The sequence below is a fragment of the Melozone crissalis genome, unplaced genomic scaffold, assembly GCF_028551555.1.
Source record: "Melozone crissalis strain CALT ecotype California unplaced genomic scaffold, PUWL_Pcris_2 ptg000033l_1, whole genome shotgun sequence".
Classification (NCBI taxonomy): Eukaryota; Metazoa; Chordata; class Aves; order Passeriformes; family Passerellidae; genus Melozone; species Melozone crissalis.
The window spans coordinates 19,139,000-19,154,327 of NW_026535811.1; the positions used below are offsets into that span (position 1 = coordinate 19,139,000).

Genomic DNA, 15,328 nt, shown 5'->3' on the forward strand with positions numbered 1-15,328 from the left:
AAGATCAACTGAATGAAAGCAAGCCAAACCAATTATTTCAAATTTTCCACAAAAAACAAAAAGTAGCTTTGTATCATATCCAAGCATGTGAAGTTTGAAACCAAGCAGAAATGTGTCAGAAAGTTAAAGGAACAGAGAAGAGGGATTTGCAGGATGTTATTCTCCAGCTACACAGCAATGGGCAGCAATAGGGCAATGAAAATGAGTTTTGCAGAACCCTTTATCTGTATTTATGATTGTGATGCTAAAACTGCGTATGCTTTTTAAATGCCTTTGTTTGAAGCCGTTTCTTAATTACCCAGATCAACGTTTTTAAAGAAAATTGACAGAAAAAGAGTTCTTTTAGCTTCCGATTTTTTTCCTACAGGGCAGCTCCCCACAGTGAGGAAGTGGTAAGTTGGCCCATTCAGGATGAGTGTCCCAGAAGCTTTGTGCTGAAGAGCCTCATGCAGCAATGTTTCATGATTCCACACAGATCTGAGCAAAGAGGGAAAACTGTAGAGCTGTAGAATAGCTATTATTTCTGGTTGTTTTGTCAGGGAATGTCAAAAAGCAAGGTGCGCCCTTAAGGAAACTGAACAGCATGTGAGAAGAATCAATGCAGGATGAGAAAGAAAGAAAATTACCAGGTTTTTATCAGGCTGTGTCTAGAGCAGTTAAAAATGACACTGCAGCTTCTCAGAGGGGATTGACACCAAATTATTGTATTAGGTAAGAGGTGGGAACATGGTTGAATTATGCTGATTGTAATTCCCAGTATAACCAATAAGCACTGCATTATGCACGTTAACAAGCATCTGAAGTGAGCATAAAATCACTACCTGTCAATAACACTCAGGATTTTGAGAAAAAAATATGATGAAAAGAGAGAAATCAAGCTTCAAGTGATCCTGGCTGGGCTGTAAGCACATGGTGATTAGATGAAGGCTCCTTTTCAAAAATCAGAGAGATGATTCAACAGTTTCTCTATTGATACAGTAAGAAGGAGCAGCTGGATTTGGGGTATCTAGGGGAAAGAATGATGATGACTGGGAAAAACAAAGAATTTGTGGAGTGAGTGAGAGTGGAATAGATAGAGGCTGAAGAGGTGAGGCATCTGGAGGGCAGGCTGAAAGAGAACAGATGCAGGAAAATTACTTTGTTGGCACAAGTGTTTGTGTCTTCAGTGGCTGTACAATTGGGATTGTTCAGCCTGGAATAAAGAAGGCTCCAAAGGGACTTAACTGAGTCTTCCAATGCCTGAAGGAAACCTGTGGGAAAGATGGAAATAGACTATTGAAAGTGATGGAGTGCAGGAAAAGGGGGAATGGCTTCACACTGACAGAGAGCAGGTTTACATGGGATATTGGGAAGAAATTCCTTTCTGTGATGGTGGAGAGGCCGTGGGACAGTTTGCCCAGATCAGCTGTGGCTGTCCCATTCCTGGAACTGTCAAAGGCCAGGTTGGATGGGGCTCTGAGCAACCTGGGATAGTGGGAGGTGTCCCTGCCCATGGCAGGGGATTGGAACTGGGAGGTCTTTAAGGTTCCATTCCAGACCAAACCTTTCTATGATTCCATGATTCTATGAGTACTTGCTAGAACAGAGATGAATGTGGAGGTTTTGCATGAAAAGACAGAAAGCCCCTAGAATCCAGCTGCCAGGAACAAAGGATTATTCATAACAGGTGGGGTTTTAAGGCTCCCCTTCCAGCTGACGCTTTTTGATCTGTATATAAATAGGTGCAGAGAGAAAGCTAAACAGAAAAGATTCCTAGGTTGAGTAGCTGGAGCACTTGTATCTGGACAAAAGGAAGAGCAGTCACCCAGACTCTTGTGTCCTTGCCTATAATTTTCTTTCCTGCTTTTGGAAAGGAACACTGAAGATCCAGGCCTTCCTTCAGTCATATTCCTACAGTCAGTTCACATAAAGAAACACCTTCTCACATTCACAAGCACAAGAAGGAAGCAGGGGAAGAGCAAAAGTATCTAAATTTCTTGTTCTCACAGAGATTTTTGGTACAGCCATGCTTCCTTCGCACACTCAGATATCCTGGATTCTAGAAGTTTCAGTTGTGTTTGGGGTTTATTGGTTTCTCAGTCAGAGGAAAACTACAATAAAAAGCAGGAAAAGAAAAAAAAAGGAAACAAATCCCCACCCAAACCTTTAATTAAGAATAATTTAGTAAAGGTGAAACATAAGAGATAGTAGCTATGAAGGGTTGTATTTAAATGGATTTTATTAACTCTTGGTATTGTCATCCAGCATATTTAAGTATATTTTGAAGGAAGTGATGGAAATTGATGCTGAATAGAAGGGCCACAACCATGGCCTCACTAAATTCAATAGTTTTGCTGTTCATTTCAATAGGGCCAGGATTTCACCCTAAGGGTTTAACACCAAGGTCAAAACCAGAGAGTAATAAAATAACCACATGGATGGGTTTTTTTCAGTAAGTTCAGAAAAAAACCCCAGAACTGAATAAAAAGGGTCTTAAAAGAACTCTCGGTTAAGGCTTTCAAGCCCTGCAGCCTTTTAGGGTCAATTCCTATGGCAACAGTAAAAGAATGATGGTATGTGACACATCTGAGTGAACTTTGGCATATTTACATCTGTTAAACTTGTGAATTCCAGCCCCACAGAACACACATTTCAGTTCAAGAGGGTTTAGTTTTCTATAATTCAAGTCTTGTTGCATTTACCTAGCTGGTTTGCTATAGCTGGATGCAGAAATTAAAAAAAGAAATCATGCAAGGTTCAGGAGATCAGCAATTATATCTAATATAGCTGCGGCAGCAGTTTCTGCAGAAACACTGAAGGAAAAGCAAGGATGTGTACCCCAAAAAATGCAGGGCTGCCATCTGAATTTTCCCTCCTCACCCAGTACTGACCACGGATAAAGCAGAATGAAGACATGGAAAGATGCTTTCCAATTCTTTCCAGTTTGGGGTTCTAGGAACATAAAGGATGACTGCTGCTTGTATCATCTACTTAGCAGTAGTTTTTGAGGAGAAAGAGACAAAAATGGGATTTGTGATTTCTGCAAATCACCTAAAACGCCTTGGGTTTTTTGGTGAATCCAATTAAAAGATTTCCTGAAAATAACCCCTTGAAATCCTAAGACTTCAGTGAGGAAGAAAATGTTTTTTGATGAGAGTCATCACATAACTCAGCAGAGAGGTGCTTCCATGTTACAGATGTGCAGGGGACAGCGCCAGATTCTGAGGACCAAATCACTATTTATTGTATTCTCCTCTGTCTCTCCACATGGAGAAGGTTGGTGGCAGCACCTGGACTCTGCCCACAGTGAAAATACAGGGAGCCAATGGAAGAATCTGTGTTATTCACCCCGACTCTCAGTCCCTCCAAAGAGGCACAAGGCAAGGGGGAATGAAAAACACAGCTGCTGGTACCCTTGAGGACCCAGCCCAAACCAGTACAGTGGTCCATTCAGGAACAGGAGGCTAACTCTGATTTAATTATGTGCTCAGTTATTCTTCTGGTGCAAATACATCCAGGGAGAAGGGCCGAACCCTACAGACACACACACAATTTTCTTGGGAATGCAGACAAGCAAAGAAAAGCAGATATGTTTATTCCAATATGACAAGGTAGCCCTGTGACTGAAATGAGGTATTTATCTAGGAAGGAGAGGATGAAAGGATGATTGTTTTTAAAGAGTTTTAAAAATTGAGGCCACCACAGTTTGTTAAATGAAGGTTGGGGGAGTGGTTCTGAGGGAGAAAAATTAGATGAAATTATCACATTCTTGCACCAAAGGGAGAGAAATTAAAAATAATTGGATATGACTTTCTGTTTGGACTAGATCAACCCATGCTTTCATGAGTCAAAAATAATAAATACAGTATTTGTAACATCATAAAATTCCCAGTTAAAAAGTCCAGTAGCAGTAAGTTTTTGGAAGACAAGAAACAAATTACAGCAGGTTTACACTGAGAAAGCTTTAAGCCTTCAACATGTCAGATATTTTGGGAATGATTTACCACCCTTTTCTCAAAATAAAATGTAAACTCAATGAGATGCAGACACAAAACAGGCCTTCCTATTAAACTTTGACACAAGAATAATGAAACCATCCATAATCTACATCTGATTTGTTTGGGAATTTTTTCTCTCTCTCTATTTAAATTCCTTGCAAGGAAAAAAAAAGTTCTTGCTGAGAAAAGGGAGGAAAAGGGCTCATTTGAAATATATTTCATATATTTTAAGAATCACTCCTCTTTATTTCTAGTTACTATCATCATGGCCTTATGCATGTGACCTGAAAGCTGCTGACACAGAGTTGGAAGATTCTGCCTCATTTCAGTGGAGCTGAGATGTCTAAACCAGACTCTTCATCTCCAGCATTTCACAGGCCACTGCCACCACGAAGCAAACCTCCCAAGAGGCAGGAGCAGGACTTTCTCAGTGGATTCTTAGTGCTTGAAGATCCCCTTGGCACTGGTGATTTTTCCTGCTGTATTTGAGCACTGAAGCAGTACATGGCAGAAAGGCATTGAGCTGTCAGTGTCTCTGTTTGCTTCTGCATCATCCCAGAATGACATAAAGGCACCTTGGAAACATGTGGATTTCATCCCCAAACCCATAAAATAGTCATAGATCAAGTAATATATTTTAACATTTTTTATGGGCTATTGCTTTCCCCCAGGATATCTCCCCTCCACTTTGTGCTAATTTGTATTCAATGCTGCTGTCCTGAAAGCTTCTCTGAAAACTCCCAGAAGATCTATCTTACCTTACCTGTTTTCTCTGGTTTCTAAAATTAATTTAAATCAATTATTTCATATATTCCATCATTTTCTTTAAGCCATTTAGTGAAGATATAGCAAATTATTCAACATAAAATACAGCCAGATCAGATCATTTCACCACAACCAAAAATGTGATTTATCATCACATTCAATTAGAACCCACTGAAGGCAGTGGCAAAAGTCCCATTTATCTGAATAAGGATGAAGGCGTTGATTTACTGTGCCATAGGAATAACACATAATGGAAAAGGCCAGGATACATACGGGATTCCAATTTCAAAAAGATTGTTTTGAATCAGTTGCTTTCCAAGCATGATGATGCTCAGCTGAATGCAGAGTTCCATCAGACACCCTCCTGGAGCACACTGCAATTAAACAAAACCAGAGAGTGTGAAGGGATTTAGAGAATTAATTTTAAAATATCCACTTGAGAGAGCTGCCAGTGTCTCCATGTGCCCACTGTCCCTACCACCACTTTTTGTGAGATCATGGAGCTCATTGATTACTTCAAATCTGTGTTTGACAAGGTATTTAATCTCCTCTCATTAAACTTCATTATGGAAAATATGCAGAGCTCTGAAACAACCCACGGCGCCCTGGGTCTCCTATATTTCCTTTAAAATTATTTACTATATAATCAATGTAATAACCATAATGCAGGATCATCGATACTCTTCCAAGCTGATCTCTCCTGGGGGGGAAAGAAAACCTTCAATCTTGTAAAGACTTTTATGTCAGCTTTATTGTCAAACCTTGAGTACATCTCTCAGCTTTCAAGGGAATACCCACAGCAGCAATCCCATTCATGAGGGGATTAAAAAAAAATGTTTATAAGTTTAGCACAAAATGGCTCCAGGTTTTTAAGCTATTGAATTTGCCAAGCTTTTAGTGATCTGCAGAATGGGAAGCCAGATTCACACTTCCCAAAGGTCTCAACCAAACCATGGGATGTTTGTGCCTTAGTGCCCAGTAATAAAACACAGAAATGGTGAAGCTTCACCTAAGAAAGACCATGAAACAGTCAAAACTGCAGAAAGAAAGATTATAAAGTTTCCTTAGATGGACACCCTGGGTTTTGTTTATTCAAGTTAAAGATTTATCCGCTTGTTTTAACATGTGTTTTCTATTTTTCCCCTGTTGTCTCTAGTCCACTGAACACGGTACACATATTTCTTTGTGTAAAAGATTTTATTTGTAATTTGAATTTCATATGTACTTACCTCTTCCATCCTGTAACCTTCAAACACATACACATAACGACCAGGACGGCCAACAAACCTGAAAGCAAAAATAATATATAAACTAGAATAAAAACAGAAAAAGAAGCTAATATTGACACCATGATTTAATATAAAAAGAAAAAAATAAGTTAACTTTGAAATCAAAGTTTACTTATTTGCATTAGTCAAAATATTTCATCAAAATATTTCAGAAGCTGCTTCTTAAACATGAATTTTCAAGGGTTCAGCACCTATTCAGCTTTGATTATTTCAAAGAAATAGGCCTCTATAAATGGTTTTCTACTACATCTGGATAAAATAATTTTAATAAATATTTTTCAGTGATAAAACAATATAATTAAAAACACCTCACTTGATTAGAGATGGAAAATAAACCTGGGGACACATATCCTAATTCACATTCTCTTACATGTGAATAATGCCCTGAATGGAATTATTTGTACATCTGTACTCCTCTGGCTACACCAGGAGAAACAATGATATTGACTTTATTCGAACCATACAACACAAAAAAATGGTTAAAAAAGAGAGAATTTGGTGACTTTTTTAAATTGGTGTCTTACAATATTTGCAACGGCTGGCAAAATGCATCATTCATCCTCAAATGAAAGGTGCTGGATAGGATTATTGAAGAGTAGAGATTAAAAAATTTTACAGCCCCCAAAAGGAAGAGCAAAATGGTAGTAAACAGAATCCAGAGGATGTTTTAAACATTTTTTGCCAAAGTTTTAGCAAATAATCATTTTAAGCTTCCCATTCAAAAGCATGTGGATGACTGGGTCCCAAAATAAAAGGATTCTGAGCCCATAGGTAGTCACAGTTATTTAGCAGGAGAGCTGAATTAGCTTTTTGGTCAATCACTTCATTTGCCAGTTGACTGTAGTTATTTCTTAATTTGATACATGAGAATAATGTAAAATAATGTGAAAGTAATAGAAAAAAGAGCTCCAAAATTTTAAATTAAATAGGAAGGCCTTTCTTTGCCAAATGATGCTTCAAGGAAAATTTGTTAAACTGTGGAAAGTTAAAGCCTGTAAGCACCACCATTCATTATAAAAACTACACTTTTTTAAGAAACCAAAATGAATTGTTAACTTTAGATAAGCCTGTCAAAGATATTTTTTCAGAGCTGGCAAAGATGACCACTCTCAGGCCTTTGTGCCCATTTTTATACACAGATTCACTAATATAGATACATTATATAAAAATGCATATACAGAAATATATATATGTAAAGGACATTTATCCTACCTTCCTTTAAAAAAGGCAACATAAAAAATTGATGCATAAGAATTCACAAACTTCAGTAGGAATGCCTTCAAAATCAGTCTTTCCTCAAATGTTTTCTCTGTTTTTGGTATTTCTGGGGGGAAAAAAAGCAAACCAGAGAACTGAATCAGTAAGTAATATAAAAATCCCTGAATCCCCAAACATGTACAAAAAACCCCCAAACTTCAAACGTTGGGCTTATATTAATTTTTCTTTTGTACCTCTAATTTGTACCAAAGCCACTAGGTCTGTCACTGAGACCTGATTTCCAGAGGTATTCAATTCCACAAAGCAAAAGCAGTATAAATTACTCTGCTGTATAATGGATATTAACATACACGAGTATATCTGCTACACAGTTACACAACTAAAATAACAAAACATTCGTATTCTCAGTTGAGGAATGCTGAAAGCAAAGTACAAAGACTTTCAACCAGAAAAAAAACACCTTAAAAGCATCCTTAACTTGTAGTCCACAAGCCTTCTTTTCTCTGGTGAGATTGTTGAAATGTTTAATGCTAAATACAAGAATAAATACATTTTTGAATAAGGTATTAAATGAATTAAGTGCAAAAATAATGGCACATTTTTGTTACCAATTCGCTACATATGTTCTGTATTTCAATATTTCTTGGTTTAGTATTTTCAGTATTCATTACTCTGTTCCCAGATTTATTTTCAATTTCTGTGGAAATTTTCTGGCAGCAGAAAGCACAGGTATAAGACAGAGGTTTTTCAAATTGATGGTAGAATCCTTTTTTAAAGATTTTATATGGGTGAAACCCTTGTGTTTCTCTGCTCATCCTGAGCTGTATCTAATGTGAGAGAAGATAATTTTATGATTAAATTTATCATTCTTGGCTGAATTTCTGTGGCACAAAGAAAGTGTGGGATAATAAGGAGATCCAGAGCTCTGGCTTAAGGACTTATTAAAAATACTGCTGTACTTGTATGGTTTTGTTTCAGGCACAGTTTGAGTGTTCTGTTTGCTTTGCTGTTGTTTTGGGGTGTTTTTCCTTAAAAAAGCTGCATAATTGTTTTAGCACTAAAGGGAAAGAAAAGCCTAATGAGCCCTCACTGCCTGACTTTCTTTGTGATACTTTCAACCACATTTTCATAAAAGATCAGTGCACAACCTGATGAGCCCTATGGCATAACCCACCTATAAGTATAAAAAAGCTTGATTAAACCTTCAAACAATTTGTAGGTGATCTCATACACTGAATAGATCCGCAAGAGAAAAGCTCAGGGCAGCAGGAATATCAAATAACAGCAGTGCAACTTTTCTTTTGAGGGAGAAAAATCCTAAACCCTGCCTTACAGAGAACCTCCCCCCCACCCCGCATGGATGAGCTCAGCCTCTGGATGAACATTTACACACCATATATGGTCCCAGAGGCTCCCTCAGACATCCTATACCATAGCTGTAGAGGCATGTGTAGAATTTGTCCTCCAGCTCGTCGGATGTGCTGCATGAGAAATGCATTCAGCCAGAATAGGTGCATTTGTAAGAGAGAAAACTCCCTCATCCCAAAAAAAATTAAACACTCGGTGGTGGGTTGTTATACCAAAATTAGGCAGCTGGAAATTTGTAGGTGGAGGATGAGTTGAGCTAAGAGTGGAATCGGTCTTAGCTCTCTGAAGGAGCTGTTGCCTTTGCAAGGGACAAACACAAGTAGCTTTGATTTTGTCCTCTTTTCACTGGTTCTTCCTTGGCCACAAGGAAGCGTTGAGGTTGGTGAGGCCCTGGCACAGGTTGCCCAGATCAGCTGTGGCTGCCCCATCCCTGGAACTGTCCAAGGGCAGGCTGGATGGGGCTGGGAGCAACCTGGGCTAGTGGAAGGTGTCCCTGCCCATGGCAGGGGCTTGGAACGGGGTGAACTTCAAGGTCCCTTCCAACCCAACCCATTCTGTGGTCCTGAGTTACAAGTGAACTGCAAATCTTGTCTGGCACCACCTGATTACTGAAGATAATCTGTTCTCCCTGGGAATAGCAGGATACCATCTGCACTTTGGCTGGTCTGATCTGTGATAAAGGGGCATCAGTGCCCCACTCTGCTGGGCCCACAGGAGTCCTGCTCCACCCTGTACAAGCTCTCTGTTTGATAACGACAAAACTCCTACTCTTTTCCTCCTGACTGAGGAGGTATTGAGGCATATGCATGACTATGATCCTATGATTAACCCAATTGCTATCAGTGCTATTCTTGTGCTTACAGATGTAATTTTTTACCTGAACAGAGATTCGAGTGTACTTGGGCCAGGAATAGAAACTTATGCTGTCAAGAGCTACTCCTTCAGCCCAACAAGTATGTTCTTCAGCTTGTGGATTAAGTGCAGTGTGAAATGAGAATTGAGAATGTTTTTCTCTTCTCAGTAATGAGAGTTCACAAGTTAAGCAACATTTATCAGCATGCATGAATTGTAATATTTTTAAACATTTTGATTACATTTGGCATCTGAGCCTAGCGCTGGAGAAAGCTGCCTGAGTGAACTTTCTAACTCATGTAATTTGTAGCACTAGAGATTATTCTGACTGGATCCTTCTTAAACAAAACATCTGATGATTGGTTAGGAATGCTGCCCTAATAATGACAGGATTAGAATAAAATGCAAAGTGACAGGGGGGAAATAATCAGCAAGTACGAAATTGTTGTTTTTTTCACAGTTCAGCATGGTGCACATTTCAAAGAGAGAGATTTTTCTCCTGCACTTCCCAATGAGAGGCCATGGCAGTGCCTAGCACTTCCCAGCTCCTGCCTAGAAGCTGCTGGAGAAATCTCATCTTTATCTTTTCCTACTTTTTCCATAGAGCTGTGTCATTCCTTAACATTTGTGCCCTTCCTTACCTGGGCAGGTGCAGTGAACAGAATTGATCAGGTCACACACAGTTAGCAGTCTGTCATGTGAAAGCTGAAAATCTGGGTACAATTTTGGCCTGAACAGTGAGCCTGAGCTCATTTATGCTACTAGAACAGAGTCCATTTGTGTAACCCTGTTACAATCTGCCCAAAGCCTGGTGCAAAACAGAAATAAACAAATGAACCCACCAGAGTGACAATTTGTGAAAATTAATTGCTTTGTCTTAATATCTTTCAAATACTTTAGGAATTTATTCTAAACAGGATCATACTTCCACAATTCAGGCTTGGACCTCTAACAACTGCAAAACTGTAGTTTGCAATGTTCTTCCAAAAATAGGACTGAAAGAGATGTTTTCATTTGTGAATTTAAAAGTGTTTGAAGAAATTGAGAACAGAAGTCTGAAGAGTAACCTCATGTAAAGGTGCTATCAGTCAACATCCTTGGTCTAATTTATATAATAAAATAAAGCCCAGCCTAAACTCCTATTAGTAAACATCTTTAACCTAATGTATATAACAAATCAATACTTTAGGCCTAAAGCTCTATAGGAGTCAAAGGAATGACTTATCTTCAAAAGAAATAAATAGCCAGGCTTGCAACAATATTTTGATGTTTAAAATAAACTTCTAAAGTCCAACCACTAACTGCAGTAAAAATCATTAATAAAAAGTACAGCCCAGACATGCCCTCAAAATGGAACCAAAAAATAATTTAAGCAGTAAGGAAATAGTTAAAACTTTCATCAGGGAAACAACATCAATATAACTTTGTCAGAGCCATCAACATTTTTTAAACAACCCACTGACTTTCTGCAGCTCTTAACTTAAAGGGGTACCTTCGCAGGCCTGAGTGTTTTCACAGGCCCCATCCAGGAGGAAATACTCCTCTTGGACCCTCCTTGCACCCCCTGGTGTCAATACATGGATTAATGAGGAATGTGGCGAGGCAGTTTACCAATTTCTGTCAGCCATTTGGCCACAGCTCCATAAATTTCATCGAGGATGAGGACTACCACAAGGTTAATGATGACAGCAGTGGCAGTCACAGTCACTCGAACATTGGACCTGGTTGTCTCGTTTGTGCTGAAGGACAAGGCTGCTGCTGTCGTGATTCGGTAGACGATGACACCAAACACTGCTGAAAACGCCAGCATGATCTGCAAACAAATTAACAAATGGATTAGTTCAGCCTGGAAACAGAAGCTTTAGCTGGGAGGTTGGGTGTGTTCCATGAATTGGCATCACAGGGCTGTTTCTTAGTGCGAGGTGACAACATGCAGGTGATCAAAATAAAAGGCTCTCCAGCAAACAGGGGCATAAATAAGAAATAAGGAAATTGATGCAACACTCCAAACTGGCACAACAATTCAACTGACACAAGATGATCGGGGGCTGGATGTTTCACAGCACCTCTCATGTGAAGACAGTTTGAGAGAGTTGGATGAGAGTTGAGAGAGTTGTCTAGCCTGGAAAAGAGAAGGCTTCAGGGAGATCTTATACCATCTTTCAGCATCTAAAGGAGGCTTATAAAAAGGAGGGAAAGTAACTTTTTACATGGGTAGGTAGTGGTAAGAAAAGGGAGGATGGTTAAACCAAAAGAGGACATTTTTTGTTAGATATTAGGAAGAAATTCTTCCCGTGAGGGTGCTGAGGCCCTGGCACAGGTTACCCAGAGAAGCTGTGGCTGGCCCATCCCTGGAAGAGACCAAGGCCAGGGTGGATGGGGCCCTGAGTGTCCTGATCCAGTGAGTGGCATCCCTGCCCCTGGCAGGGAGTTAGAATTAAATAACCTTCAAGGTCCTTTCAACCCAAACCAATCTGTGATTCTTTTATACTGGTTTCATGGATTCCTGCAGATAGGCATGTCCATTCTGATTAAAGCTACACACATCATTCATGCAGTGAAATTTGGGTTCAAAAGCAGGAATTATTGTTGTCAGATCTTTTATCTGACAATAGATTCAGATGGCTTGGACTGAAAGGCCTGTATTTATGTGCAGTCAGGTAAATGGGCTTTGCTGGCTCAAACAGCTTCACCTGCACACAGCAGAAGTGCCAACTTACAAATTAAAGTTATTATTCCCCTGTTATTATTCCTTTAAGGCTGACCTAAGCAGGGTTATTAGGGGTTCACTTTACATTTGTGTCCCAGAAATCACTTAGTATCCCTGGCATTCTTTGTGGGCTAGCTTTGACCCATGAGATGAGGAAAGTTGGCCCTGCTGCTAAAGATCAAGTTCCTACAAGAAGAATTTGAATTTCACAGGGTTGTGGTATTCTGTTAAAATAAAAGAAATCTAAACCAATCCACAACGAAAAAGAAATCATTAAAACAATAATAAAAAATAACAAATTTTCATCATCACAGCACAAAAGGGGGAGAAGGTACATTTTTCCCTTTCATTTTTGCCTTTAGCAAGAATTCCAGTGTACATTCATTATTTTAGGTAAAACATCTTGAGATCATCAGATGAAAGAGACTACCTCAATGTGAAAGATTAGACTACTGCAATTATTAAAATGGGCCTAGGGGCCCAGATTCAAAACACAGGTTTAAGGAAATTTAACAGTTCATTTTAATGATCCAGCAATAGTTTATTGAATTCCTGTATGCAGGGGAAGGTTATTGAATGAAAAGGCACTATTGCAAAAGAACCACAACAAGAATCAGAGTCAAATTATTAAAGGTTGAAGGTGAAAACTGGGCACACTTTTATGAAGAACTAGTAAACATACTAAGAATTAATTATTTGGAGAAAGTCTTGGAGTTTTCAGATGAAATTGTCAAATATGTTTTGTCAGCAAATAGTACTAGTTAGACCTAGTAAAACATCTAATTTTACTTTTTAAAGAACTGTTTCATTAATTTCAAATGAAATGTAGGTTGAATGACAAAAGCCTGAACCTGAAACAGTTTAAATGAAAACTTTTCAAATGACATAAAATATCATTTCTCTTGGTTTTGTAGTTTTCATTGTGTCAAGGAAACATTTCTAGTTTTCATATCTATTTTTCTTTTGACTTACCTACCAAATGAACAGACAAAAAAAAAATCACATTCATGCTGAACTACCTTGCAGTGACAGAATGGGTGCAGGAACACAAGAACCATAACTTTTTCCTTTCTTCCCCATTACAATCACTAGAGTAGAAAGTAAAATCCCCAACAAAGGAAGAAAACAAACCAGCACCACCTGGTATTAATTTACTTCACCTTCCACCTCTACAGACACCTTAAGCTCCTTTCTTTTTCTCAACTGAGCAACAGATTCCTCCTTCTTAATCATCTTCCTGATACTGTCTTCCTGGTTTTTTCCCCTGGATTTCTTTGCAATTTTTTTCACTATGGTGGTGGACAAGGAAAATCAGAAATTGGATGCCTCATTCTGGAGCTGATGAGATCCCTGAGCCTCCATACACACCTCTCTCCACCATGAATTCCCACTTAGGAATTATATCTTAACAGTACAGGAAGAAGAGTCAAGGACAATCCACACTAAACAGAAAAAGAGGAAATTTCAGATCATGAAAGTTCAATGAACTTGAACCTGACCTAAGGATTCCTGACCTGGAGGATGAGAGAGTAGCAACCTTTTCAAATCCATGCAGTGCCATAGCAAGGTGTACAAAATTACTAAAACAAAAAAAAAAAGTCCTATTTGTTTAAAGAACAAAAATATTTGCTTTGCAAATGCACCAGGGCTTCAGAAACTCTCAGTTGCTCAGCTGTTTAATTTAAACATCTGCTTAGACACAGATGGAAAAATACTCCTTTAGGAGTCTTCATTATCTGTGCATCCAGCAAGAGGAGAAAATTGAGGAGGGCCTGTAGGAGTGCACAGTTACTGTGAGCATAGTTCTCACTCCCCAGACAGTCACCGAGAGGGAATGGTTCCTGTATCTTCACAGCATTTCTCTCATTCCTGAAAATACCTCTTCTGCCCAGATTCCTGATCAGGCAGGCCACCATTTGTTCAGGTGCCCAGTTTGGGGTTTGTTGTCATTGCCAACATTCCCTCTGGCCATCCTTCCCCCCCCCCCGTTATGGCAGTTTCTTCCCTGAATAGCTGAACTAGTCCATCCAGGACTAAACTGCTTAGAAACAGATGTGAAAACTGGCTGCAGAAAAGGTCACCTACTGAGCCTGGTATGAATGAAGACAAACAGGAAAGCAAGCAAGCTAGATATGAGAAGGAAGCTATAAAACCCTGTGGGCTAGGCTGCTACCTCCATCCAAGTAGGATAACAATTTAATGTCCGGATAGTTCTCTGGCCCACAAGTAGGGCTATTCAAGAGTCAAATATTACACCATGTGAGTGAGAATAGGGTGGAAGAGGCTGAACTCTTCTGCCTGACACAAATTGATTTTCTTCCTTCCTCTGACTCAGCCAAACAAAGAAAAGCCCCAGTGATTCATTGTTCCATGCCACCCTGCTCTCTCCCAGCACTACCAGCATCTTTACACCAACTCAGAAATCTCTGCCACAACATGCGCCTTCTAAATATGGGGTTTATAAGTTGTGTTGTGTTATTGTTAATCACACTCAAGAAAAGCTTTTAGATGCCCAGCTGAGCCCAAATCTCCTGCTACCATTGATCTCACACTGCAAAAGTAAGACTTGTGAATTTCCGTCCTACAATCCCTGCAAAAATGCATAGCTCAAGTCAGACTTGGATCTTCTGCCCCCTCTGCAGTCCAGCGAGGCTTTGTGTACAACAAAAGGACTTGATCAGATTTTAAAGCATCCACACATGTGTGAATTAATCCTTGGAATTGTTTGGTGATGTAAGACTGGATGAGAGAACCAAACAGAATGGTTTTTTTCAACCTGCATTTTGAACAAAAAAACCAGCATGCCTAGCTTAATACAGAGAGAGGAAAAGCCAGAAAAAAAAGAAAAGACCATGACACAATTCTTGAAAGAGGATTCACAAAAGTGAAGTACACAACAGAAATATGGAAATTGAGAGGGGGGAAAAAAAAAGAAAAGATTTTACACTAAGAAAGCCATTACCAGCTTCAAGAATCACCAGGGAAAGTATGGGATGTAAAGCTCAGGGAAAGAGGGACAGAACAAAACAGCATCACTCTATAGCAATGTAGAAATTTTCATGGAAAACACCTATAGATTTGGAACACCCTTTCCCTTTTGGCCTGGGAAAGCTAGCATTAAAAATTCAACCATCGCTTTTACAGCACTA

The 15,328-nt window shown here is 39.2% G+C and overlaps 1 protein-coding gene across 1 annotated transcript in view; it reads right to left on the reverse strand.

The window, feature by feature from the left end:
* The window catches only part of ANO2 (anoctamin 2), a 148,404-nt gene that overhangs the window by 19,798 nt on the left and 113,278 nt on the right, over positions 1-15,328 (reverse strand). Inside the window, exons 16-19 of the mRNA XM_054281997.1 lie at positions 11,081-11,282; positions 7,244-7,355; positions 5,972-6,029; positions 5,016-5,116 (exon numbers count right to left, since the gene is read on the reverse strand). Of these exons, the coding sequence (XP_054137972.1) occupies positions 5,016-5,116; positions 5,972-6,029; positions 7,244-7,355; positions 11,081-11,282 (473 nt within the window). The remainder of the gene's footprint in view (positions 1-5,015; positions 5,117-5,971; positions 6,030-7,243; positions 7,356-11,080; positions 11,283-15,328) is intronic.